This window comes from Exophiala mesophila (assembly GCF_000836275.1).
Source record: "Exophiala mesophila strain CBS 40295 unplaced genomic scaffold supercont1.6, whole genome shotgun sequence".
Lineage (NCBI taxonomy): Eukaryota > Fungi > Ascomycota > Eurotiomycetes > Chaetothyriales > Herpotrichiellaceae > Exophiala > Exophiala mesophila.
In genome coordinates this window covers 165,249-191,513 of record NW_015622509.1, presented here as the reverse complement: position 1 = coordinate 191,513, position 26,265 = coordinate 165,249, and the positions used below count along the sequence as shown (strand labels likewise).

The following is a 26,265-nucleotide window of genomic DNA, read 5'->3' as shown; positions in this document are numbered from 1 at the left end:
AGGGGCAGTCTTCCCGCTGCTTGAACGGTGCCAAGACTACACACATTTTTGGGGACACCTCTCCAAGACCATCCGTGTTGGCTTCGTTCCAGCGTGTCATGCACTAACAACTGACAATTGATTCCTCAGATTCCACACGCCAACATTGCACCAACTCCATTACATGTGGTCGACACCTCCTCACACTCACTGCCTCATCTCTGACCCTCCCAAACTCGAGAATTGGACCATGAGGTGAACGTTTCTGCCCTTGTCCTCCCCTCTCCAACTCGATTCATTAAGAACTCTCGAGGAGTTTCCCGCCGACCTACAGAAGCCTCGACCCTCTTCGTCCAGACCGCCGATCAAGGCCCTTCATCATGGCGGGCTTTCTCGAAAGCTCGTACAGTCTGGTCCACTTGGACAACACAGCAGATCAGCCTAGTCAACAAGATCTAAAGACCCAACTCGAAAAGGGCACCGATGAGACAAAGCTAGACACCATGAGGAGGATCCTCATTACCATGCTCAATGGAGATCCTATGCCCAATCTTTTAATGCACATTATCCGATTCGTCATGCCATCCAAGAGCAAACCCCTCAAAAAACTCCTCTATTTCTATTATGAGATCTGTCCAAAGTTGGACGCAAATGGAAAGTTAAAGCAAGAGATGATTCTAGTCTGGTACATGGCTCCTTTCCCAGGGACCACTTCTAGAGCAGGCTGACAAAATAATAGCAATGGCATCCGAAATGACCTGCAACATCCCAACGAGTTTGTCCGAGGCAACACTCTCCGCTTCCTATCCAAACTTCGAGAACCCGAATTGATCGAACCACTTCTCTCTGCGGCGCAAACATGTCTCGACCACAGGCATGCATATGTGCGAAAGAATGCCGTATGGGCTCTTGCCTCTGTCTACCAGCACGCCCAGCACCTCATTCCTGACGCACCCGACATGCTGGCCACCTTCTTGACCGCCGAGAATGACACCACCTGCAAACGGAATGCCTTTGGCGCCCTCATGACCATTAGCCATGAGAAGGCTCTGGCCTATCTCACCGGTGTTCTAGACGGTATCCCAAACGCCGATGAGTTGCTACAACTGGTTGAACTCGAGTTCATCCGCAAGGATGCCGTACAAAACCAACAAAACAAGGCTCGCTACCTTCGTTTGATTTTCGACCTTCTGGAGGCAAACACCAGTACAGTCATCTACGAGGCCGCCACTTCTCTCACAGCCCTGACCAGCAACCCGGTCGCAGTCAAAGCGGCCGCTGGCAAGTTGATCGAGTTGAGCATCAAGGAGGCGGACAACAATGTGAAATTGATCGTTCTAGACCGTGTTGACCAGCTCCGACGACGCAATGAAGGTGTTCTCGACGATCTCACCATGGAAATTCTCCGGGTGCTTTCGAGCCCTGACCTGGATGTCCGGAGAAAAGCTCTGGGCATTGCCTTGGAAATGGTGTCGAGTAAGAATGTGCAAGAGATTGTCATGCTGTTGAAGAAGGAGCTTAGCAAGACTGTGGTTGAACAGTATGAGAAGAATGCCGAATATCGACAGCTCCTGATCCAGTCCATCCATCAGTGTGCCATTAGGTTCTCCGAAATCGCCGCTAGCGTGGTTGACGTGTTGATGGACTTTATCGCCGATTTCAACAACTCCTCAGCCATTGATGTCATCTCTTTTGTGAAAGAAGTGGTGGAGAAGTTCCCCGACCTCAGATCATCCATTGTCGAACGCCTGGTGTCGACTTTGGGTGAAGTACGTGCCGGCAAGGTGTACAGAGGGTCTTTGTGGGTGATTGGCGAATACTCCTTACAAGAAAACGACATCAAAGAAGCTTGGAAGAGCATCAGAGCCAGTCTTGGAGAAATCCCCATATTGGCATCCGAGCAGCGTCTGCTGGATGAACACGCCAATGAAGATGGCGAGCAAAAGGAACAGGTCAACGGACATTCACATTCCAACACCTCCAAACCAGCGGCTTCGGGATCACGAAAAGTGTTGGCTGATGGGACATACGCCACAGAAAGTGCATTGACGAGTGATTCGGCAGCCAAAGCCCGATTAGAAGCAGTCAAGGCCGCTCAAAAGCCGCCGCTACGACAACTGATTCTCGACGGCGACTACTATCTCGGCGCTGTCTTGTCATCGACCCTCACCAAACTGGTCATGCGACATTCTGAGATCTCGCCCGATCAAGCTCGCACCAACGCCCTTCGGGCCGAAGCAATGCTGATTATGATCTCTATCATTCGTGTGGGTCAATCACAATTCGTGAAGGCCCCCATCGATGAGGACTCGGTCGACCGGATCATGTCCTGTGTACGATCGCTGTCTGAATTCACAGAGCGCAAAGAACTAGAAATTTCATTCTTGGAAGACACAAGAAAAGCTTTTCGGGCGATGGTCCAGGTTGAAGAGAAGAAGCGAGCAGCCAAGGCAGCCGTTGAGAAAGCCAAGACAGCAGTACAAGTCGACGACGTCTTTTCCATCCGGCAGTTGGCCAAGAGGAATGCCGGCGATGGCACAGATGAAATGGAACTTGACCTGGAAAAGGCCACTGGAGGAGACTCGTCGATTGAAGATATGTCGTCGAAACTAAGCCGAGTCGTGCAACTCACAGGGTTTTCCGATCCGGTGTACGCAGAAGCATATGTCAAGGTGCATCAATTCGACATCATCCTAGATGTGTTGCTTGTCAATCAGACCCAAGACACATTACAAAACCTGTCGGTGGAATTTGCGACACTGGGAGACCTCAAAGTGGTGGAAAGACCGACGACACAGAACCTGGGCCCGCAAGACTTCCTCAATGTGCAGTCCACGATCAAGGTGTCGAGCACTGACACTGGTGTGATCTTTGGCAACGTGGTGTACGATTCGAGCTCGGGGACGGACCAGCGCGTGGTGATCCTAAACGACGTCCACGCAGACATCATGGATTACATTCAACCTGCGACATGCTCCGAGTCGGCCTTCCGGACAATGTGGACAGAGTTTGAGTGGGAGAACAAGGTCAACATCAACAGCAAGAGCACGACCAAGACATTGAGAGAATTCTTGGACCAATTGATGAAGAGCACCAACATGACGTGCCTGACGCCCGACGCCGGGTTGAAAGGCGACTGCCAATTCCTCAGTGCCAATTTGTACGCGAGGAGTGTCTTTGGTAAGTAAAGAAAGAAGACTCGAAATGACAGTCACTGTGACAAAGACTGACAATATTACAGGGGAGGATGCATTGGCAAATCTAAGCATCGAAAAGACGGCGGACAATTCGATTGTTGGGTTTATTCGGATCCGGTCACGGTCGCAAGGCCTGGCATTGAGTTTGGGGTCGCTGAAGGGCTTGAAAGCTGGAACGTATTGATGAGAAAGCGTCTTATACGAATGATGTGAGCAACTCGGCGTCATATGAGGATGAAGGTGAAAGACAGGTTGTGTTGGAGTCAAGATGGACGAGTACTGTCATGGGGTTGAGATTGTTACTCTCGATCCGGATACAAAGACACATTCAAGAGGTGTGACATGCCATGTCCAACTCCACTGGTCTCTATAGTTGTAGGAGATCATGGAGTGATGAAAATCTGATGAGTTCCAGGTTGATATGTCTTGTTTCAATGTTTCACCGCCTGTGTTTTAGGCGGTCCTGCCGTTTCGGGCATGGTCGCGGGCGGCCGAGGTGCCTCTGGCTGGGCCCGCCGCTTTTGACCGCTTTTGACGTCTATAAGAGCCCGCGTGCTTTCTTTCCTAACTCCTTCGCACTCGTGTGCCCGTCGTGCGTCAGACCCTGTAGCCTGCGTCCTTGTGCAAGCAGCCTGGAGCTTGCAGCCTATGTTAGGTGATAAGTTTCTCGCGCCTGCACTCCTTCAAAATCTGCGTCGATATTTGAGGGGCCCCGCATTTGGATTTCCGTATTAGGAATAGCCCGAGGCCCTACTTTGCCTAGGAAGGGACCGAGTCCGTCGTCAGCAAGAAAGCAGGAACAACGGAGGACATCACCCAGTCAGGGTTCCTCGTCATACTCTCTCCTGGCCTATGCAAGCCATCAACCTCACGAGATACAGATTAAACCGACTTGCTGTCGCCTAATCCTGAGATGGGACCACTATGGTGGAACTCGGCGTCTGAGGGACGAATTCATCCATCTATCACCTGTACCGTTGTCATGACCGATACTTGATTTACAAGCAAATCTGAACGTGGACGGATAGTGGCGACAGTGGCCTCGTTGTCCAACCATTTCGCCAGCAAGTACAGCGGAAAGCGACCGAGTAGATATATCGGCGGGCACTGTATTCAGTCTCGTAGGCGTCACATCTCAAAAAAAAAAGGATGCTGACTATCTGCCCTGTGGCAGCTATAGTGCTTCACCTTGATATGTTTGCCCTAGTCGGCACACCTCGGAGAGTAGGAAAATCCGAGGGCCTCGGCCTGATTCCCACAGTCGCCAACCAAGTGGTTCCAAACAAAATTTTGTCCCACCAGTTGGCACATAGCGTTAAAACTGACGGGATGATCGAAAGAGACGGAATACGATAACTGCCTAGGAAGGGCTGAACCTCACCTGACAGGAAAGTGGAGAACGCAAAAAGTTGTGCCGCCCAGAACCGGCACTCGTCGGCTGAGGGCGGTAGACCCTTGGACCCTCCCGGACAACCGACGCTACTAAAGATCACGAGTGAATCATCAAGTATACATCAGGCAGTGTAAGATATTTGGCGGGTATATGTATCAGAAGAAAGACATATTCCCGACTTGTGGCTACACACCTAGCGGGGATCAGATTTTGTCACGGAAACAATTTACAGAATGATTGGAAAGCAATTTGTCAACGGTGAGCGGTCTACTACTTCTGGTGGTGCCGATGCCCAAGATGCCCTCGCATTCGCCTATCAGGCACGTTGAGAATTGAAACCTCGAAGAAGCCATGACTGGGCTAATTCGAGTGTAGTACGGGTATCCATTGTTCGCCTATGGACGCTTTTCGAAGAAACAGGGTTCACCTATCAACACTCTCTATCACGAGCGAGAGGTGATTAAGCCCGGGTGGACCAAGGTCGTCCGGCCTAACAACGACACCATGTACTCGTCGATTTTCTACGACGTGTCCCAGTCCGATCTAATGATCTCGATTCCCGAAATTGGAGACAGGTTCTGGTCCTTCTCCTTCTTCGACATGTAGGTCAGCGGCTTGACGGTACTTTCGGCGCTGATGAAGTGAAGGTACGGAAATAACTATACATCGGTCATGGGTTTGATGCACCACAAGGCTGGAAATTATCGTCTCACCTTCGCCGAAGACAATTACGGACTGCAACAGGATCACAGCAACACGGAGGAGCAGGGCGTGATCCGCTCTCCTACTCCTTACGGAGTCTGGACGGTACGCCTACTGCTTAAGGACCAGAAAGACGACGTGGAGAAAGTCCATGCACTCCAAAATCAGATCAAGGTGGTCACTGTACCTTGTTCACATGAGGTCACAGTGCCACCTCTCGACCTGGGCATCTTCGCCGAGGTGGTTGGTCCTGCAGAGTCCCCAGCATCGGAAGCGGAGCAGGTTTTGCGCTTAACGGCGGCCCTGGCGAGGTACAATCTTTCAGAAGTGGCACAAGACCGAGGCTGGATTGCCCACGTCTTGGAAAAGGCGGGTATCCGTGATGGAGTATTCACCCAGCCACCGAACACCTCGCTTACCGAAGCAGTCAACTTGGCCAACTTATCCGCGAAGGCTCTCAAGCTGACTGCTGGCTTCGTACGGGATCAGGGCCACGGTTGGTACACAAACACCCCGATGATCTGCGGAAACTTTCGCTCATTTTATCCTGCACGGTATCTTGTGGCAATGCGCGGATACCTGGGAGTGTCATCCGAGCAGGCCATTTATCCATCTTACTGTCCACGTGGGAGTGCGGCGGAAATCCCGGACGTCAAGATTGGGCCCAATGAGGCCATCAAATTTACCTTTAGCGGAAAGCCTCTGCTTGAACCGTTGGGTTTCTGGAGCTTGAGCCTATACAACAAGGATCAACTATTCATCCCCAATGCCCTAGAACACTATGCTCTAGGAGATCGCAGTGACCTGAAGTATCCCGATGGAACACCATTGAAGGAGCGAGAAGATGGCAAGTTTGAAATACTGATTCAGCCAGGAGATGTTCCACCCCCGAAGGAATGGCATTCCAAGTAAGTTTCGAAAAAAGATGAATGTTGCCGCCGGATTTTGCTAACCTTTGGACCCCAACAGCTGGCTACCAGCTCCGCCAGGGGGAGGTGAAGTTTCATTCACTTGTAAGTACATGCGTTCTACAACCATCGCACATGATCGTTGACCAGTCAGTCCGTGTATTCGGAGCATCCAGTGCCATGATCGAGGGCAAGTACGAGTATCCTAAGCTTACTTTCATGGATGCGATCACGGCGTAACCAGTCAAGTCAGCGTGGATAGAAGTCAGCGTCCATCCATTCTAGTGGGGGCCTACTTGACGAAGTAAAGGGTTTGAGAGAGATGCAGAGAGATGCAGGGATGATAGTGGTCTGGCTTAGCGGAGATTCTTGCTCAGAATGGCTGAATAGCTAAAGACCTAATTTACTTTATTGATGTAACTACCTAAGCTAAATAGTAAAAGCTGTTAGCTATTACACTCGGTACTTTGCTCGATCTACATACTCCTACCTAGGTAGGCTTTGACTGTAGGGGAAGGACTGTTCGCACAAAGACCACGTGACTCTTGGCCTTGCTACGAGGCTACTCGCGAGCTAATAGATTAGCACCCTCCAAGATAGTGGAACCACCTTATAGTTAAGCCTAACACTCTAGGAGTATCTACTCCGTAGAGTAGGCCTAGAGTACCTATAACTTATAAGGATAGGGGTACTAGCGCCTAGGGGGCTTATAAGTATAAGGGTGCCCACTGCCCAGGCTTAGAGTGCCAATAAAGATAGGTCCGCTAGGCCCGAGAGTAGACGAAAGAGCTCACTAAGTCGCTCGTTGCTGAGTAGCGACTTGGTGATTCCAAGTATCACGTGGTCCTTGTGTCGTTAAACATCGACCTTATGCGGGGCCCATGGAAAATGGCCAGGCACGTGCTAGGCTTACTCATTAGGGTTAGGGTAACCCTAACTCAGAAGTCATTAGTCCTCTATTACGCTATTACGTAAATGAAGATACTTGAGGAATTGCCACCAAAATGTCGCCTGTCGCCAACCACCTGGCAGTATTTTGCACCTATCAACTTCAGTCGACGTAGACCAAATCCGTCTTCTCGCAGACTTGCTCTCGCCCTACTGGCATTGTTCAGATTCCCATGGCGGCCAGTCGACAACTATCTTCGCCACGACCCAGCCGCGCGAGACTGGTGTGCGACAACTGTCACACCCGCAAAGTCAAATGCGATCTGGAATTTCGAAGCCGAGAATCGTGCAGTAGTTGTTCGAAGCACGGTCTAGTATGCACGTAAGATCACACATGTACCTAATTACACGTCCTCTTCAACCTGCTGAAAATCAATATCCCAGGCGACGCCATTCCAAGCGAGCCACAGTTCGCCAGAAGTATGCCCCCCCGATGCTAGCAGAGTCGTCGCTACGCCCGGAACACGACTCTGGAAACGTGAGCACGCAGCATACTATCGAAAATTTGGACTTCACTGAAGATTCCAACGTCGACCAAAGGGGTGAAAGGAGCCTGCCTGTACAGTCTCCCTACTTGGGCGATACATCAAACCTCCTGGCTGAGAGGCCGACGCTGCGACCTGATCATGAGAATACTACTGTCTTCTCGACACGACTGAGAGAGCAGGTTCTCCAAATACCAGGTGTTGTGTCCTTGCCCTCGGATCTTGTCTTCGAAGCCTATGCCGATATGTATTTTGAGCACTTGTGTCACCGGTTCCCTGTCGCGGAGCGTCAAGACCTTTTTCCTGTGAAGCGATCTATCCCTCTCTGTCAAGCCATTTGCATGGTTGGATCCATGCTTCGACAACCCAGAGGCGAAGCACCTCTGGCCGAAAGCGAGCAATACTACACTGCTGCCAAGATGTTAATCCATCTTGATTATGAGAGTGACTTTATCGCGATATTGAAGACAATGTGTCTCTTGATGACATGGAACATCAAGGGACATCTCATTCTCACCTTCGATTGCGCCTGGCAGTGGCTTGGGATGGCTTGCAGACTCCTCAACCAAATGGGACTCCATCTCAACCAAACCTACACGCGAATGGCCAACCCGAAAATCACGCGAAGAATTGCGTGGTGCATCTTTGTAAGTTGGCCGAAATGTGTCAACCAGACCTGCTTGATGACTGGTTTCACAGATACAAGATCAACTTTTGTCGGCCGCCATGGGCCGTCCCACAGCGATCAAATTGCACGAGTTCGATGTGCCGCCTCCCACATCAGACGACTTTGAGATCATCACCCGTCCGGAGATCTTGTTCATAGAACTCGCCAAGCTGGCGGTGATATTAGGACGGATTCAAGACCTGCATGCTAGACAGCCTGACAATATGCAAGAGGTACGTCATCTATTCACAGCAGGGTTTTAGAAACGGTCCCTCCTCCCACTCTTTGTATCCGTATCAAGTACTCTCTGTCTAATCCTTCATCCATGTGTAGAGGTCCCTGATTTTGGAATCTCTAAAAACCTGGTTGGACGATCTTCCTGACGAAGCTCGACTCTATGACAAGACAAACCACAGGATCTATCGACGGAGCGTGTCAGAAACCCACATTATGTACTTCGTGGTTGTTATCACTTTCTTCAACCTGTTTGGCGATCAAAGGCTCTTTTCGGCCTGTAGCCTCGCAACCTTGGTAGCTTCTTCTTGTGTGACACGCCTGTACCACGAGATGTACATCCGGGACGACATCAACTATCTGCTTGGCATCAACTCCTGGTACATGATGGTGGCAGCAGTGCCGCAATTACTTTATAATACCACGCCTCAGCAGAGCGACGTCTGTGCTCAAGAGCTCGACATTCTTGTACAGGCGCTTCAACACATGAAGGTCAAATTTGCTGGGGCAATTTCCATTCTCAGCACGATCAATGGATTGCGTGCTTCACGTAGTCACACGAAGGTGCGATCCGGCTCACCCACCTCATCGAGCGAGCGACATTCCGAAGGCACACCATACGACATGATTGTTTTGCGGGGTCTCTTCCCGTTTCCAACATCATTCAGTCCAAGAATTGATCTTACCCTCGTGGATGGCTCACAATGGATGAACTCGGACCTGGTTGATCCACTATGGGCCCACGAAGATTTTGGCTGCATTTTTGACGAGTTTTGGAATGTTCCCATGTCTCCTTTTGAGACCGAGGGGCTACAAATGAGTGAAAATTGACCATGTTAATGACCACGTACCGAGTACAAATAGACTACTAGGTAGTCTAACTGTCCCTGCTTCTACTCCACGCCCAGTACTCCGCAGTAAAAATCGCCACATGGAGCATAAGAGCAACTCACCCGTGGTCTAAGCTGAATCTGGAGAAATCAGTTGATGGCATAATGGAGCGAAATTGCGTGTTCGGCAGGTAGATGGGTCCTTAACGCGACAAATATCGTGATTGGGGAAAAAATGCACGAATCATCCTCAGGGTCTCCATCGGCTGTGGTCGGCAATTAACGGTATTGTCCTGGCAGTCGTCGGCTCTCTGAACAGAGTTTTCTAAGGTTCACGAGCACCAAATGCCTTTTGCCTTTGATTAACCGTCCCCATGGGGAGTATCTCTGCTCATAACAAGTCGCGAGATGATATATATGTCGATCGATTCTCCGCACGGGGAACCACCCTCCTCTTTCAGCATTCAACAGAGAGTATTGCCCATTCGGCCTCGCGTCTCTAACACTACTCTGTCTTGAACGACTCGCCCCAGATTCTGGACATCCATCGTGACACCATGGCACTCGAGAAGCCCACCATGCATGAGCTTGACCCCAAAGTCGATGCAATTGGCGAGGATCGCGTGTCACAGATAGATGATACAGAGCCGGAGGAATATACACATGCCGAAACCCGAAAACTCGTTCATAGGATTGATCGACGTCTCCTTTCCATATGTGGGCTCATGGTCGCCGTCAGTTTGATGGATCGAGGCAACGTTTCCAATGCTTATATTGCTGGGTATGTCACCAGAGCGTTCTCTGTGGCAAACGTTCGAGGTTGACGGATTACCACAGAATGGGTAGAGACTTGGAGCTCACAGTCGGGACACGATATGTAAGTCTCGATTCATGGGGATTTCTCCCTTGTGCGTGAAGCTGACAGTGCAAAAACAGTCGATTATTGTCCTGATCTTCTTTGGTCCCTACATCGCGTTTCAGATTCCTGGTGCGGTCATTGTGAAGAAGCTGGGACCGAGGTGGACTCTTCCAGGGATGACCATGCTCTGGGGCTTCCTTGTCATTGTATGTGATGATTAGAAATCAAGCCTCGATTTGCTTTCACACGCTGATGCTGGCGGCTAGGGATTTGGTTTCGCGAACCACTGGACAGTCCTTGTCGGTCTCCGTATCATCCTGGGTATCCTTGAAGGTGGCTTGTTTCCTGGTGTCATCTATCTAATTTCGCTTTACTACACGCGATGTTAGTGTTCCCCTGTCTCTCTTCAGGATTGATCAGTGCTGACGAGTACTCCAGACGACATGGCTAGACGTTATGCCTTCAACTACCTGGTCGGGTTGGTTGGGGCATCGTTCAGTGGCATCCTGGCATACATCTTCATACAGATGGATGGATTGGGAGGACTGGAAGCCTGGCGTGTAAGTCGCTCCTCTGAGACCTGAATAGGCTCTCTGGGTCCTTCGATCGGCGTTAGAATCTCTTGATCCAGATACTAATGTTCTTGTTGCAGTGGATTTTTGTTATGGAGGGTATTGTGACCTGCGTTGTAGCTGGAGCCGCATTTATATTTCTTGTGGGCTACCCACACAACCCCCAGGCCTGGAGATTCCTTAAACGCGAGGAGCTGGATTACATGATCCGACTCATTGAAAGGGATCGCCAGGATACCGAAGCAGACCAAAAATTTAATCTTGGAAAATTTCTCCGCCCTGCGCTCGACTTGCGGATCTGGGGTTACGGCCTCCTCTATACGTAAGTGACTTGAAGAGTTTGCCAACACAGGAAAATTCGGCATCTAATTCAAATCACAGATGTTCAACGGCCCCTGCATATGCCGTGTCGTATTTCCTTCCGATGATCTTGAACTCGAAAATCGGCTTCGCGGCTGGGGTCTCTCAAATTCTCACCACTCCTCCCTATATCTTCGCGGCCATACAAATGTATTTTCAAGCTTCGCTAAGCGACAAGTACCGTCTTCGAAGTCCAGTCATCCTGATCAATGTTCTGGAATCCGTGCTCGGTCTGTGTTTGTTGTCCTGGGTCGAGATCCCCGGAGTGCAACTTTTTGCCGTCTTCCTCGTCACTGCTGGCTGCAACGCGACTATCCCCTGCGTCCTTTCGTGGCAGGCAAACAACATTCGAGGCCACTGGACACGAACCTTCTGCAGCGCCACTCTGACCGGCATGGGAGCTGTGGGAGGCATTCTTGGTGCCTTGACATTCCGTTCACAGGATTTTCCGAACTATTATCCTGGCATCTACACCGCACTCACGTAAGTCAACTCACTGCAACGTTGTAACGATCATGTATCATGTGCTGACCTCGTGTATTCAGTTGCAATGGAGTCATTGTACTGGTGACACTTTCACTGGTTTGGTATCTCCGCAAACATAACAAGTTGGCTGATGAAGGGAAGGAGGTGATTGCCGACCTGCCAGGATTTCGATACACTCTGTAACAGGACTACACTTGAGGAAGCTGTCCTTGCATGGTAAATAAAATTCGAGCCATTGACACCTCGCATAGCTGGACCGATTAGTAGGTAATGGTGTGTCCCAGGGCAACCGGGAAATAAAGTCGGTACTTACCTAGTAGTTATGCTTAAAGAAAGGCTCAAGTAACATCTTGCACATTAGGGTGCTTCGTATTCTGAATCAGTTGAATACTCCGTAGAGATAGCAACAATTTCCCAGTAGCCTACTCCGTATTTTTCCCCTCTATCGTGGTATGATCCCTCTGGCTTCCTGTGGCATATAGCCCTATCGATCTACTTGGGCCCTCTTACAATAAAATATACGTAGCGAGTAGCAGCTGCAACTAACGCCAAGTCGCCTACAGAGCTCTACGGCGGTACTTATCACTAAATAAATTCGGCGGCACGGTGGGAAATGTCCCTTCAACCTGCGTTGAACTGTAAAGTGAGGTGAAGCAAAGCACGTGACTCGTTTGGGCCAAAGCCCCGCACTAACCGCAATTTCCGCATCTCAACACATCAATGATCAGACCATCCATGTTCGGCCTCTAGTCGCCTTCAATCACCAAAGGACGGAGTAAGTGTCTACTCAACGTGTGCGTGCTCGGAAGACCACGTCGGTCGCCGACTCGCCAATGGATACCCAGACCAACCGGCTGCGAACAAGGCTGCGAACAAGGCGGGCCTGCGAGGCGTGCAAAGCTCGAAAACGTAAATGTGACGGACAAGATCCTTGTACATCCTGTGTCAGATACGAATACTCGTGTCTCTATCGCACTCGTCTGCCTCGAAAAAGAGCCAAGGAGGAGTCCGAGCCGGCGGCCAGTTACTCGCTCCAGTCCTCACAGTCACCAGCACTTCTTCGCCCACCTACGTCTTCGCCATCGCAATTCCATACTACACCTCCAAATGCACCAGCCGCGCCCACTCAACCGCAGCGACATGTTGATTGCAGTTCAGGCATGGCCTTTCCTCATGTCCTGGGGCTGAAGCTTGACCCGGGTCATCCACCCAAATTGAAAGGATTTGGTTGGAATCTTGGCCTGCAATATCATCAGCCTCGTTCAGAGAAAAGTATCACGTGGATCATCACACACCGTGAATGGGATCGTTTGTTCGAGATTTATGTCGACAACATCCACCCACTCTATGGATTCCTCGACACTGAGTCCATCTTTGCTCAAAGTCTCACACGATGGACAAACCCCAATGCGACCAAGTCATACGATCACATTCTGTGTGGAATTGCCGCCATTGCCTCACTCTTCCTCCCTGCTCATGAACGCCTTATTGAGCGGGAACGACTCCTGGTTGAATGTGCTCGCGATATGATGGAGATCAATAGCATGATACGAGAGCCAACGCATATCGACGCTCAGGCGTGGTTGCTGAGGACACTGTTCCTTCGGTTCAGCAGCCCGCCACACGCGACGTGGATGGCCAGTTGCACAACCATGCACATTGTGGAAGCTACCGGTCTCCACCTGGATCCCAGTACCGACGCCGCCACCGCTACCGTGGACGACGACGTTGAGTCAGCCTCCGCTACACACACCGGCCGACTGGGCCCGGAAGTTCATCGCCGAGTCTACTGGGCAGCCAAATTGCTCAATTCATGGATCTCGTTCGAGTTTGGCCGGTCGCGAGTCGTGATTCAAGGGAGTACGTGCCAACCACCCGCGGCAATGGCCCACGACCCCTCGAGTGACATGGTCAAAATGTTTCAATTCTCTGAGTATCTGCATCCTGACAGCACGGCCAGCCTGGAGCAGTTGGAAACAGGTCTTCGAGAAATTACGGGGTATGATTTTAATATAGGACACCTGATCATGTCACAGGCCAACGTCTGCTTTGGGTTCTACAGACGGCTCCGCGTTTCTAATATTCACTTGAACATGGACTTGTTGAAAGTCGTTATTGAGATTGGCACTAAAGCACTAGCCGCCTCGAGACAGGCTTGTGAACAAGGTCGACCCTGGTGGCACATATCGAACGTGCCCTTCCAATTCACCTGCGTCCTCCTAGCCATGGACACGAGTGAATCTCTGTCCAAAGTCAACGAGTCGCTTGACACGCTACGATTTGTTGCATCAACATTCAACACTCCCATGGCTCGAAGCGCCCTCGAGACCATTGAGTCTCTTGTTCGACTAGCCCAAAAGAAAAAGGAGCAAGATGCGATGCAATTGAGTCGGTCTTTAATGCCACTGTCCGCTGATGCGACCTCTACACCAATGACGGCCAACAGTTCTACTTATCCTTCTACTGACTTGTCCCAGAGTCAAATTCAGAACCAGAACCAGAGTCAAACTCAGAGCCAGGCACAGATTCAGTCGTCACTGGATCAAGTGACTGATTTTTCCTGGTCGAATAGCCTGTTGTTGAATGATCCCACACTAGATGATATCAACTGGGAAATGTTATTTTCCATGCCATTAGGGCTGTCCAATGAGCAGCAGCCCGTTTAAGAAAGATTTGACGCGGTCTGCCTCAACCCCGAGGCATTACGGACAAAGAATCAACGGCACTACACCAGCAGAGATGAAAAGGCTGAACTATACCCACTTGGATTGTGCCAAAGATTGTCATCCCTTACTTAATGACATTTGAGAACTGCGTGACACGATCGTAGGGATGGTAAAGCAACTCAACATATCGAGATGAAGACATGGATGTGGACAGATTCCGATGACATTAAGCTTTCTTCACAGATGGATCCAGTAATTGTCTCATGTGATTGACAAGGTCTAGTCCACTATGGAATGTCTTGGAAGACAGAGAGGTATTCCTAACAACCATGGCACCCCGTGGTGCCTTCTCTTTAGAGGAGTCCATTAGTCGCGGGCCTCAGCGGCTTGTTCAATGCGATATAGTTGAGGGAGAAGATCGGTCAAGGTCTCATCTAATCCTCTCCACTTGATACCCAGATCATGAGCCTCCTCGGTCGAGTCGACGGCAAAATGAGAGGCTGCGTCTCTCTGACCAGGGTTGCCGAGAGGAATCCGAGCAGAGTGTTTGCTGGCAACGCTGCGAGCCACATCGGCTATCTCCTGGCTGCAGTAGACACCTCGAGCGAGCAGCATACGGCGGCCACCCAGGGTGGAATCCATCAGAGCGCTAACATGGGCCTCGGCGACGTCGCGCACGTCCACCCACACAGGACCCTTTGTGGGTGGGACAGGGGCGTTCTCACCAGCCGAAACAACGTCCCAGACCAATTGATTGCTCGTGTTGAGCTCGGCGGGCGATGCTGGCAGGGAGAATTCGGTGTCGAGGAAGGGACCAAACACCATGGCGGGACATAGACTGACCAAGTCGAAGTGGCTGTGTGGTTGGTTGTGGATAAAATCCCAAGCAGTCTTTTCGGCCACGGCCTTACTGGCGCGGTACGCCACGGGGGCATTTGGGGCATCAACTCCGTCTTTGTAGGTCAAGGGACACCAGTCTTTGGAAGTGTAGGTGTACCCAGGACGGGGGCCAAGGCTGGCATCGTAGATACAGGCAAAGCTGTTGGTGTGGATGACGCGCTGCACAGAAGGGGTTTTGGCTGCTGCATTCAAGATGGCCTCGGTCCCTCTCACGGCGGGCTTCATCAGATCTTGTTCAAAGCTTGCGACAGAGTACGCAAAGGGACTGGCGAGGTGGAGAACCGCAGCTGGTTGTTTCTCCTCAAACAATAGGGTGTAGGCATCAGGATGTGTCATGTCGCTGATGACGACGGTTTCAAGAAGGTGAACGGTTTGCGGGTTTAGAGCTCGATGGGTATTCTGAACAGTGTCGGCTTTAGACTGAGAGCGAACGGTCCCCACGACTCGAAACCCCCTGGCCAGAAGCTTTTGAATGGTATGAGAGGCGATGAAGCCGTTGGCGCCGGTGACGACGACCAAAAATGGAGGTCTGATGGGCGAAGGGTACGCGTGAGGCATGATGGGATCTGTGTTATCCCAGAGGATGGGACAGGGTTGCTTGGTGAAGAGGGAGGAATTGCGACAAAGTAGAAGAAGGAAATGAATTTAGTAGGACCAAACAACAAAGGAAAAAGACTTGAAGATGGAAATGGAGACAATCATGACAAACCAGAACCTCACAAGGTCTTGTTCCAACCTCGAGAGGGTCCACAACACAGGGCTGGCCCGCAGGTAGAGTCGAATTGACAGAAAGGCACAGCTCATCAAGGTAGAAGAAAGTACACGCACCGGCATGGGGATCGGGATGAGCGACGGTTGACGACATATGATCATGTCGGGATGGGAAAAATAGGGCAAAATCCAAGGAGGAGGTTATCATGGCCTAACAACGTAGAGAGCTCGTCATCCCAGTGTGCGGCCCGCTGTTATTCTGTTATCTACTGGTAGCAATGGACATAAGATTCTTATCTGAATGTGTCCGTCGCACAAGAGTGGTCTTATGAGAAAAGTCTAAAATTGAAGCGCCACCTGCATAATCTGGGGGAGATGACAAGATTTGTAGACAAGATACGGCGAAGAAATCCGGGGAAATCGAGATTCGAGATTGAGAAATGGAGGCAGAGCGACGGGAATGTTAACTTTGATGGATGATGCGACGGGGCGCAAAAGTCCGCCAGTTGTCACTAAGGGTCAGGATAAGGGCGGCGTCGGGGCACAGTGACACCCATCTGAAGCAAGTATTGGCGTGGGTAAGCCTATCAAGATGCCTATCAAGATAAGGAAGAGTAGCTTGCGACGGGAGGGCGAGGGCAATTCAGTCCCTAGGTATCTAGGTAGGTACCTAAGGCTTCGACTTCAATCAAGGCCTGGACATGGAGGCATCATGCATGAATGACCTAACGACAGGACACCCTGAAAGAATGTCACGTTACAACTGATACAGTATGTATCGTACTCAATTACTATTTGGGTAGGTACCTTTGTTAGGCACTCAGACACATTATTGCGCCTGACATTTACGGGCTGTGGGGAGATCTGCTGAGGTAATGGCATGGACTCCTGGAGGTTGCAGTGGCAAGTGGTTAGATTCTTGGTAACTCCCAGTATTAGTATTCGTATTCGAATTATTCGCACGAATGATACCCACTGGAGTCTGGAAACATCAACAACAGTTGGAACCTTGGAACCTTGGAACCCAATCAGGAATCCTCGGGATCGATCGTGTTCATTCATTCTGTCAGTGCATTCATTCTCTCATTCAAGCTGTAGCTACATACACATCCAAAGCAACATCAAAAACACTCGCATTCATACAACTAAAAGCCACCCTAGGTATTCTCTTCTCGTATACACATCAACCCAAGCCTAATAAACATAGACAAACGCTGGATTCTTGCGATCAGTCTTGTCCTCATCATCAACCTGTTTGACCTCGTCCATCGTCAATCCTTGCAGTTGTGCTTCTCTGTTCCGGACATTGATCCTGTTGCGAGCTCCATATAACAATCGTAGACAGACCGACACCACCATGGCACCACCCGCTACGGCAAAAATGGTGATCTTGGCTGGAATGTAGTCTGGTGCATCCCGTGATTGGAACGTCTGAGGTCCAATGATGTTGGCAATGGAAAAGGCAATGGCGACTGATGCATTTGTAGCAACACGTTTGGTGTAGCCCATGGTATTGGCCCCGACCCAAGTGTAGATAATGGCCAGTGGTGCGACAATAAAGTTGATCAGGTAGATGCCCGCCAGTTTGCCCGCCTGGTTGTCGGCGTCAATGAACGACATGAGTCCCGCCCCAATCACGGTAGGGATGAGGAGGAGAACGATGCTGAGCCAACGCGGAAATCCACGTAGAATGGCAAACGTGCACATGAGGGTGCTGGCGATGCTGACAATCCCTGAAGGCATGTTGAGGAGCGCCGCCTGTTTCGGTCCATATCCAAATCCTCGGATCAAGGTCGCTGAGAAGGTGGTGATGACTCCGCTGGGGATGACAATAAGGATTGTCAACAGGAACAGCAGCCAGACTTGGGCATCCACGACAAGTTCCCATAGAGAAGCAGCTCGAAACACCTTTTTTCCGTTGCCTCCCTGATCCAGCGCCAGTTTCTGATGAATGCAAGCCTTTTCTTCCGCCGACAGGAACTTGGCGCTGTCCACCGTGTCTGGCAAGAACAAGAGGACCATGGTGGCCACAAAGAGGTTAAACGCACCCACAGCAACCATCATGATGCGCCAGCCTCCAAAGGATGATCCTACCGCCCCGTGTTGGGCGGCAAATGAGATCAGCCCTCCGATGATTTGGCCGGCACCCAAGCCACAATACCAGATCCCATATCGAGGTCCGGCTTCCCGTTTGGTGTACCATTGCGACGTCGACAAGACCAGGGCTGGGGAGATGCAGGCTTCGAAACAACCGAGCAGGGTGCGCAATGCGACCATGCCCGCAAACGTCGTCACCGCCGCAGAGCAACAGATGGTGATACCCCAGCACAGGACATTCAAGCCTAGCACTTTGGCCAGCGGGAATCTCTGTAGCAAGTAGCCTTGAGGGAATTCAGCCACTGCGAAGCCGATAAAGAAGGCCGTCGCCATCCACGAGAAGTCATTGCCCGTCATGTTGAGATCCTTGGCCAGACCCATGACGTTGGCGTAGTTGATTAATACTTTGTCCAGGAATTGTAGGAAATAACAGGCCAGCATAATCGGCACAATTCGCCAGTCGACTTTGCGCAACAGTTGAGAGTCTTGAACATCGACCATCACTCCTCCACCGACCTGGTTACTGGTGGTGGACTCCAAGTCCTTGACCGAAGCCATGTCGACGGATGAAGTCTTGGTGTCTTTGTCGTTGTGATCCATAACAATCAAGTTGTCTGATGTGATGGAGATTGTGTCCAACTGAACATGTTGTGGTCCTCAACGACTTCCAGGAAATTGGACGCTTGATATGTATCAATTCATCCTTCTCTCGACGCTCCCGTCCGTCCCACGAGGTGTCTTGAGCTTTCAACTTTGTCTGAAGAGACCGGCGGATCGAAGTTGGATTGGCGACGATAGACAAGCTTTACCCTGGGCCGCCTCAACCGTCGCCCGCCAATCATCATGTTCGATTCTATCACCGAATTGCAACCGTCGCAAACCCTCCATCCCAACGCGAGTCGCTCCAAGCGATCGACTTCAGGCCATCCGCGGGCCCGTCGGTATTGTCTTTCGCCCAGGCTGAATAATGCCTGATACATCGATTGTGTGTCCCTGCCTGGCCTTACCTGGCCCTGCCCACACCGTCGCGTCATCACGAGTCCTACCACAGGGACCTCAATGCACCTGTGCGGCGCTTAATGCCTCGACGCGGCCATCACACAGCCTGTCTAAAATACGAATTCGAATGCGAGTTCGATAAATAGTTCCATACACAATGCGGGCACCCATCAATTCCCACGCTTCAGACGTAAACATCCTCATCGCCTACCAAGGTCCAATACCACTGCTACACTCTCTTGAGACTTTGATCCAAAATTCAGAATGCCTGGTCGTCTGCGACAAGATCAACCCCGGGTCTATAACATTGCCATTATCGGCTCCGGCCTCGGAGGTCTCAGTGCCGCCGTCGCCCTTCGTCGAGCAGGTCATAATGTCACCATCTATGAGAGGTACGACTTTGGAGGCGAGGTCGGTGCTTCACTATCCGTAGCCTCCAATGGCTCCCGCCTGTTGCAAGAATGGGATGTGGATATCAAGGCAGCCAAGCCCGTTATTCTCAGATCTCTCATCATGCACGATTGGTCATCCGGTCAAGTCACCAGTACCTACGACCTGGGCGATTACCGTGCCAAATTCGGGACCGATTATAACAATTTCCACCGTATCGACATCCATAATCTACTCAAGCAGACTGCGATCCAAGACGCCGGCAAAGGTTCACCGTGCAAGTTAGAAACCTGGCACAAGGCCGTCGAGGTTGATCCTGAAGCCGGTTCTGTCCTGTTTGAAAATGGAAACACCATCACCGCCGATGCCGTCATCTGCGCCGACGGAATCCGATCAGTCTCTCGGGAGCAGATCGGTGTCGTTCCTCACTTTGTCGCCTCAACCTCGTGTTGCTATCGCTGCATCATCAGCGCCGACAAGTTGAAGGAATTGGGTCTTGAAGAATACCTCAACAACAATGCCATCGAGTTTTGGGGCGGTTTCGGCATCAACAAGATTGTTCTCTCCGCATGCTCGGACAACAATGTTGTTTCCTGTTACTGCTTTTATCCCTCAGAACTGAACAATGTGCGCGAGGATGGTTGGAACATCTCCACAACACCCGAAAATCTCGTGGCCACGTTTCCCAATCTCGACCCCAAACTGCACAAACTCTTTATGCACTCAGAGGACATCAAAATGTGGAGGCTGTACAACCACGACGAGTATGCGTATTGGACCAACGCCAAATGCACTTTACTAGGTGATGCCGCCCATCCTATGGTCCCAGACCAGTCTCAAGGTGCATGTATGGCAATAGAAGACGCTGGCGCCCTGGGAATTATCTTTGGCCCAAAGTATAGCCATATTGGGGTTCAAGACAAGCTCAAGTTGTACGAAAGGGCCCGAAAGGCGAGAGCGACCAAGGTGCAAACGGCAAGTGCTCGTGCCAGGACAGATCTGTCGGAGCGGATAGGTTGGAGCAGTTCGACGGATAAGCCAGGAAAACTGACCATTGAAGAGATTTGTGGCTATGACATGCATGCCCACATCGCCCAGCTGGTGCAGGATTCTCAATTGTCGACGCACACGCTACCGCCTGCTTCAGTTGAAGTAGCAGTGGGTGCATGAATGACACTGATAGCCTCTTTTTGTTTGGTGTTTTGGAGTGGTGTCATTAATGTACAAACCAGTGGGTGGCCTCACACCAGGGCTAGGCCGGGGATTTGGAAATAACGTATGGCAGCCCAATTGACGTCTTCCCCATCTTGAATCGTATCACGTTGTTTCCACACCTTCTGCACTAGTTCGTGGGCTGTATAGATGTATCGAAAGCCCAAGGTGCGTTCCATGACGAGAAAGCGATCGTTGATGATCAATCGTTCGCTGTCGGTACTGCAACTGCCTCCTGCCATGACGAGAGGGAAAATCAGACTGCTCTCCAACGGACTTCCATACCGGATCTCTTGGATTGATTCGAGTATCTGGCCTACACACTGTCCGACCTTTTCGTGCTGTAATGAGTAGCCGTTGACCACTTGATGGAGACGCAGCTGGAGGGCCTGCTCAAAGGCAGTCGTAGCATGGCGGACAGCGAGCTGATCTGGTGTGGGGTCGTGGGCCTCGCTAATTTGGTGCTCTTGACTCCACTGGGTCAACTCCTTATCGAGACTCGACGCCGAGGCCTGAAACATTGTCTCAAAGATGGGATCTTCACGGAATTTGCGTTGATAAGCCAGACCATTGATTTTGTCGACAAAGTGGAAGAGAGACTTGGGTACACCATATAGAGCCTCTTCATCGTCTTGGTCATCTCGATGCGAAGATGCGGGAGAAGGGCCACTGTCGCTGTCACTATCCTTGGGGGCTTCGAGCAACGGCGGGTGACAGGTTGAAATAGTTGTGGCCGAGTCCAAGTAATGATACAACTGTCGATAAAAGGTTCTCAACTCGGATTTCCGTGACCAGTCGGCCTTTTGGTCGAGGGCGGACAACAGACGGCGAGCTCCGTCGAGATGGAACTGCCAGTGGGACGAGGTTCCGTCAAAGAGTTCAATCATGCAAAGCAATAGGGTAGCAGACAGAGCAGCGTCAGCCGAGGTATTCTCAATGTGAGGTAGTAGTTTGGCCAGTGATTTGAGTGCTATGTATGGTCAGGTCAGCTAGGAAGGAAGAAAGTATTTGGGTAGCAAGCAATACCATTAGTTTGATGAATAGTTCCTCGGCGGAATATTCCTGGTTGCATTTTCTTCCAATGACTAGCGCTCAGTGCCAGGACGGCATTCATGACGAGCTGGTTCTGAAAAGCCATAGGGAGAATCTTGGTCAGGTAAGGATTCGGTTGCCTGTCATCACGACGAGAGAGCACACGGGCAACGACTTTCATGTAGTGGTTGAGGAGGGATTTGTCTTCGGCTGCAGACAAATCTGGAACGGTGGACATGATGATGGGTAGGCTGGGGCTTGAGATTGGTGTTATCCTGGCATGGGCGAGATGGAGGTCGAGGTTAGATCGGGAAGTGGTGGGCCACAAGTCAGCAATATCGGACCAATCGTGTGGACTTTGGGATGCGGTCATGGAGTCCTGGGGATAACCAAGAATGGAGTGGTCCAAAGGAGGTGGTTGAGACTGAGAGACATGAGGTACCGAAATAGGAGAATTGGAGGTGGTGATGGTGGCGGTGGGACTCTGGTCAGAAGGGCTTGAATCAGAGCTGGTCGAAGGTACTGTGACTGGGTTGGAATAGTGGCAGTCGAGACAGAGACGGCGACAGTCGGAGCATCGTGGACGTGCTTCGTCACACTTTCTCCTGCGTTTCTTACAACTGGAACAACCGGTGTGAGTTCGGACGATGCGGGAAGGCTTTGAAATGGGGATGGAGAAGCTGGAGTTGTGTTTTGCTGGATCGTTTGGTTCGCAGCTGACATCGAGACGTTTACAACGGGCGCACGGGCTGCCTCCGTCACAGGCCTGTTTGATTTTAGCACACCGAAGGCAGACGGTGCGACGATTAGGATTAGTGCTCATGTCGAAAGGAACGATGGGAGGGCTGTGAGGTTAAAGGCATTGACATTTGTTAAATGAGTAGGACGGTGGAAAGGCCAGAAACTAAGATGAAAGATAGTCAGTCTTGTTGGTGCCCGCTGTGGGTTAGTCTTGGTAGAGGTGGTGGCGGTGGTGTTGTTGAAGGGTGGTGGTTGTGGTGCGCTGATGAGGATGGTTGGAGGGTGGTTGGATGTTGCTTCTTGTGGCGTACCTTCCTCACAAGCAACCTTAGGGCGAGTAAGACGACACAGAACTGGGAAGGTGCAGTTTCGTTGTTCAGTTCTTCGTTATCAGCAAGAGCACTCCAACGTCCGAGCGCCTTGGCCTTTCCCGCCTTTTGGGGTGTCCAATCTGTGGCCATGAGCCCCTCGGGCCCCTCTGGGCATGGCTAGACTGCCCCCTCGGTCCCTCAGCCGCCCTCGCCCCTCTGGCTTCTTTAACGATGGGGCGCCCGAGGCGGCCCCTTGGCCACTGGGAGTTGGAAACCCAGAATGCGGGGAAACAAGTGTATCCCTAAAGCAGAAGGTGCTACGGTGGTTTTACGACGAAACAAAACCATCCATACGAGTAGAAGGAGACCTCTACTGTATGTGCCGATCGTGAGAGGCTAAGCATCGAGTATCAAGACAAGTACGAGGGAGTATCAAGACAAGTACGAGGCACCAAGAGTCTTTGGAGGCGATTCACTTTTTAGACACGGACGGTACGGCTTTTCAATTCCTCAAAACTACCTGGTTGTCAGATCCACCAAAAACGCCGTTCGCTGTACAGCTTGTATGATACCTACACAGTCCCGATCCTACTCGTGCGCGACTCGAATTTCTCTACTAGTCATGTCGATAAACTGGGACGCCTGCCAGAGATCCTTGTCCATATGCATGAATGGATGTGGCACTCCAGGAAAGCGCTTCATCACCACCTCCACACCGTGCTCCACCAATTTGATGGCGTATGCTTCACCTTCGTCTCGTAGAGGGTCGGCTCCGGCGGTGTAAATCACCGTCTTTGCTAAACCTGTGAAGTTGGGCGCATCGAGGAGATTCTTCGTCCAGCCAATTCGGGCTCGCTGTTCCTTTTCAATCACTGGATCGGTCGAGAGAGAGCTCCACTTCAGCTTGTCAAACCACGCGAGTCGCGCCCAGTTGAGTGTGGGTGCAAATTCGTTCTCTTGCATCGAAGGGAACGGAGATTCAGCGGCACATGAGTATTTGGCAAGGTCATCGATGGTCGGTGTTCCAGCCGCGATCAGACGGAGTGGAATCTGTGCATCTCGAGCCCAATGTGCGCAGACCAAGGCAATATTGGCACCAGCAGACACACCACCCAATGAAATGCTGTCTGGCTTGATGTTGAATTCTCGTGCTCCATTCTCGTAAATGTATTTGACCGCAGCGAATGAATCTTCAATGCCCGTGGGGAACACATTTTCGGGAACCAGCCGGTAGGCGACGTCAATCACGGCAACCTTGGCCTTGTGGCAGATATGCTTGCAGATGTGGGCTTCGGTGTCAAGATCTCCAAGACCCCATCCACCACCGTGAAAGTCAACATGGACAGGCCAGGGTCCGTCAGCAGAAGGCTCATACACTCTGGCGTCGATCTCTACGCCTGGAGCGACGGGGATCTTGGTGTCATAGATGCGAGCAACATCGGGGGCGGGGCCTGTGCCATAAGAGTAGAGAACCGAGTATTTGGATCGGAGGAAGGCCAGGTCTATAGGTTTATTAGGCGTATTGGCAACATACTTGTTATAGAGATCGACAAAGACGGGATCAAGCCGGTCGAGCATATTGGGATGAATGGGATTGAGAGCCTCATGGTGGCCGTTGGGTTGTGAATCTGCTGAAGGCATGGTGATGGGAGAAATAGGATATGCAATGGTTGGTAACAGACACAGCGAGAAGAGTTGAAAGCATTCACATCCACCAATCTCTCTAGCTGCCTTCAGACATGGACTTGAATATTTGTAGATACCAGGATGAGGAGGAATTGGGTTCAGGGCCAGGCTAAGCTGTCAATTGACAATATTGTGAACCAAGGTTATTTTCCGCGGCCAAGGGGATGGAGGCATACTTTACCTTGAGCTTTTTGACGGGTAACGGTTGGCTGATAAAGATGCGCCGGGGAGCAAGGCCCTGACGCTGTCCAGGTGCGGAAACGACGGGTGCATGACCAACGCAGATATCCGATAGCGAGGGGGAGAGAGGGAGGGAGGGAGAGGGAGAGGGAGATGTCAGTGTCAAGGCCAAGGCCAACGTTGTGCCTTCCCCGCCTGATCAGAGTACGAGTATTCGTATGCAAAGTCATCAACCTTGGATCGCTCTTTCCTCATACTCCCATGCCCCAGATGAATCAGGCCTCCGTCGCTCTTGCCGTGTTGTACTGTAGTCATCCATCTTGCCTGCGTGGCGGCGCATATGGCATATCAGCACAACATCATTTCTTATTTTAATTAGATTTTACTGCTCTCGCTTGATTCTCCCTATCGTCCGGCGGGTTCTAGCCTCTCTTTCAGATCAGCTTCGGCTTCTACCCTTGTAGACTTTGAGATTGTGTGTCACTGGCTCGGACTTGTTGAATGAAATCTACAAAGCACTCTTCACAAACCTGCGATTGTTGATCTTGACCTTGTCCACACTCCATTGATTTCCTCCTCTTGCTGCGACACTGTCGTTCAACACGTTCTACCATATATCAGTCATCAGCTCAAATGGCAAAAGACGGCGTCATCATCGTTGGCGCAGGTGTAGTCGGTCTGACGTTAGCACATGGTCTCAAGCAGGTGAGATCTTTTACATCAACCATCAAAGTCGAGCTCTAATTCCCTGGACAGGCAGGTATTCCATTTCAGATATTCGAACGAGATGAGAGCATCTCTTCCCGAGGACAAGGCTGGGCCATCACCATCCACTGGGCACTGCCATACCTGAAACAGATCATCTCTCCCGAGGTCATGAGGCAAATTGATGGTGTACAAGTCGACCCTGCCGTGGGACGCAACGACAGCGGCAATTTCCTGTTTTTGAACCTAGCCGATTGTTCCACCAAGTATCGTATTCCTCCTTCTGAAAGAAGAAGGGTGAACCGCGAGAAACTACGCGCAGTCTTGTTAGATGGTGTCAAAGATCACGTGCAATGGTCCAAGAGACTGGTCGATATTCAAACCCGGCCCGACGGTACCGGTGTAGAAGCTCTTTTCCAGGATGGGACGCGTGCTTCTGGATCGTTGATTATTGGTGCCGAGGGTAGCAATTCAACTACCAGGAAGTTCCTCAACCCTAGCGATTATCGGAACAGACAACTTCCCATTCGTTTTGTTGGCTCTGGTATTGATATGACGGCCGAACAAGTCCAACCCCTGAGAGCGTTGGATCCTCTCTTGTTCCAGGGCTGCCACCCAGATACATCGTGTTTTATGTGGGTTTCGATGCTCGAGGTTCCTGAAATCAATGGCACGGCTGGCACCGACCATGAGAGGTATCGAGTTCAGATTAACCTATCCTGGCCGGTCAAGGGCCCAGAGGACGAAGTGAAAGAGACGTACCCCGAGAGGCTACAAGACATGAGGAGGAGAGCATCAGTCTTCGCCCCTACCCTCAAAAAGGCAGTGGAAACTATTCCCGACGGCGCTGAGGTCCTGGAGATCAGACTGGCAGATTGGCCTTGTTTGGGATGGGATAATCAACAAGGACGAGTGACACTTGTGGGAGACGCAGCACATGCCATGGTCATGTACCGAGGGGAAGCCGCCAACCATGGAATGCTGGATGCATTCCACCTGTGTCAAGCACTCAAGG

The 26,265-nt window shown here is 51.1% G+C and overlaps 10 protein-coding genes across 10 annotated transcripts; 6 read left to right on the top strand and 4 right to left on the bottom strand.

Moving 5' to 3' along the window:
* Nucleotides 1-98: 98 nt before the first annotated feature.
* PV10_07996 (uncharacterized protein) lies at nucleotides 99-3,598 on the top strand. Its single transcript, XM_016372965.1, has 3 exons — nucleotides 99-664; nucleotides 719-3,159; nucleotides 3,221-3,598. The coding sequence occupies exons 1-3, from the start codon at nucleotides 360-362 to the stop codon at nucleotides 3,358-3,360; spliced, it is 2,886 nt and encodes a 961-aa protein (XP_016219876.1). The 5' UTR covers nucleotides 99-359; the 3' UTR covers nucleotides 3,361-3,598.
* Nucleotides 3,599-5,073: 1,475 nt separating this feature from the next.
* On the top strand, nucleotides 5,074-6,419 carry PV10_07995 (uncharacterized protein; the record flags this gene model as incomplete). Its single annotated transcript, XM_016372964.1, has 4 exons — nucleotides 5,074-5,171; nucleotides 5,217-6,179; nucleotides 6,241-6,284; nucleotides 6,334-6,419. 4 exons carry the CDS (start codon nucleotides 5,074-5,076, stop codon nucleotides 6,417-6,419), a joined length of 1,191 nt encoding a protein of 396 aa, XP_016219875.1.
* Nucleotides 6,420-7,560: 1,141 nt separating this feature from the next.
* PV10_07994 (uncharacterized protein) lies at nucleotides 7,561-9,344 on the top strand (the record flags this gene model as incomplete). The annotated part of the gene is made up of 3 exons (XM_016372963.1): nucleotides 7,561-8,259; nucleotides 8,312-8,512; nucleotides 8,613-9,344. 3 exons carry the CDS (start codon nucleotides 7,561-7,563, stop codon nucleotides 9,342-9,344), a joined length of 1,632 nt encoding a protein of 543 aa, XP_016219874.1.
* A 556-nt stretch (nucleotides 9,345-9,900) lies between these two features.
* Nucleotides 9,901-11,956, top strand: PV10_07993 (uncharacterized protein; the record flags this gene model as incomplete). Its single annotated transcript, XM_016372962.1, has 8 exons — nucleotides 9,901-10,124; nucleotides 10,181-10,220; nucleotides 10,280-10,408; nucleotides 10,469-10,586; nucleotides 10,641-10,762; nucleotides 10,855-11,096; nucleotides 11,156-11,617; nucleotides 11,680-11,956. 8 exons carry the CDS (start codon nucleotides 9,901-9,903, stop codon nucleotides 11,801-11,803), a joined length of 1,461 nt encoding a protein of 486 aa, XP_016219873.1. The 3' UTR covers nucleotides 11,804-11,956.
* A 497-nt stretch (nucleotides 11,957-12,453) lies between these two features.
* On the top strand, nucleotides 12,454-14,945 carry PV10_07992 (uncharacterized protein; the record flags this gene model as incomplete). The annotated part of the gene is made up of 1 exon (XM_016372961.1): nucleotides 12,454-14,945. One exon carries the CDS (start codon nucleotides 12,454-12,456, stop codon nucleotides 14,284-14,286), a length of 1,833 nt encoding a protein of 610 aa, XP_016219872.1. The 3' UTR covers nucleotides 14,287-14,945.
* On the bottom strand, nucleotides 14,653-15,744 carry PV10_07991 (uncharacterized protein; the record flags this gene model as incomplete). Its single annotated transcript, XM_016372960.1, has 1 exon — nucleotides 14,653-15,744. The coding sequence occupies one exon, from the start codon at nucleotides 15,742-15,744 to the stop codon at nucleotides 14,653-14,655; it is 1,092 nt and encodes a 363-aa protein (XP_016219871.1).
* Nucleotides 15,745-16,978: 1,234 nt separating this feature from the next.
* PV10_07990 (uncharacterized protein) lies at nucleotides 16,979-18,757 on the bottom strand. Its single transcript, XM_016372959.1, has one exon. The coding sequence runs from the start codon at nucleotides 18,592-18,594 to the stop codon at nucleotides 17,092-17,094; it is 1,503 nt and encodes a 500-aa protein (XP_016219870.1). The 5' UTR covers nucleotides 18,595-18,757; the 3' UTR covers nucleotides 16,979-17,091.
* Nucleotides 18,758-19,257: 500 nt separating this feature from the next.
* Nucleotides 19,258-20,608, top strand: PV10_07989 (uncharacterized protein; the record flags this gene model as incomplete). The annotated part of the gene is made up of 1 exon (XM_016372958.1): nucleotides 19,258-20,608. One exon carries the CDS (start codon nucleotides 19,258-19,260, stop codon nucleotides 20,551-20,553), a length of 1,296 nt encoding a protein of 431 aa, XP_016219869.1. The 3' UTR covers nucleotides 20,554-20,608.
* PV10_07988 (uncharacterized protein) lies at nucleotides 19,556-22,450 on the bottom strand (the record flags this gene model as incomplete). Its single annotated transcript, XM_016372957.1, has 2 exons — nucleotides 19,556-21,565; nucleotides 21,622-22,450. 2 exons carry the CDS (start codon nucleotides 22,448-22,450, stop codon nucleotides 20,625-20,627), a joined length of 1,770 nt encoding a protein of 589 aa, XP_016219868.1. The 3' UTR covers nucleotides 19,556-20,624.
* A 719-nt stretch (nucleotides 22,451-23,169) lies between these two features.
* Nucleotides 23,170-24,320, bottom strand: PV10_07987 (uncharacterized protein; the record flags this gene model as incomplete). Its single annotated transcript, XM_016372956.1, has 1 exon — nucleotides 23,170-24,320. One exon carries the CDS (start codon nucleotides 24,318-24,320, stop codon nucleotides 23,268-23,270), a length of 1,053 nt encoding a protein of 350 aa, XP_016219867.1. The 3' UTR covers nucleotides 23,170-23,267.
* Between the last annotated feature and the right edge of the window lie 1,945 nt (nucleotides 24,321-26,265).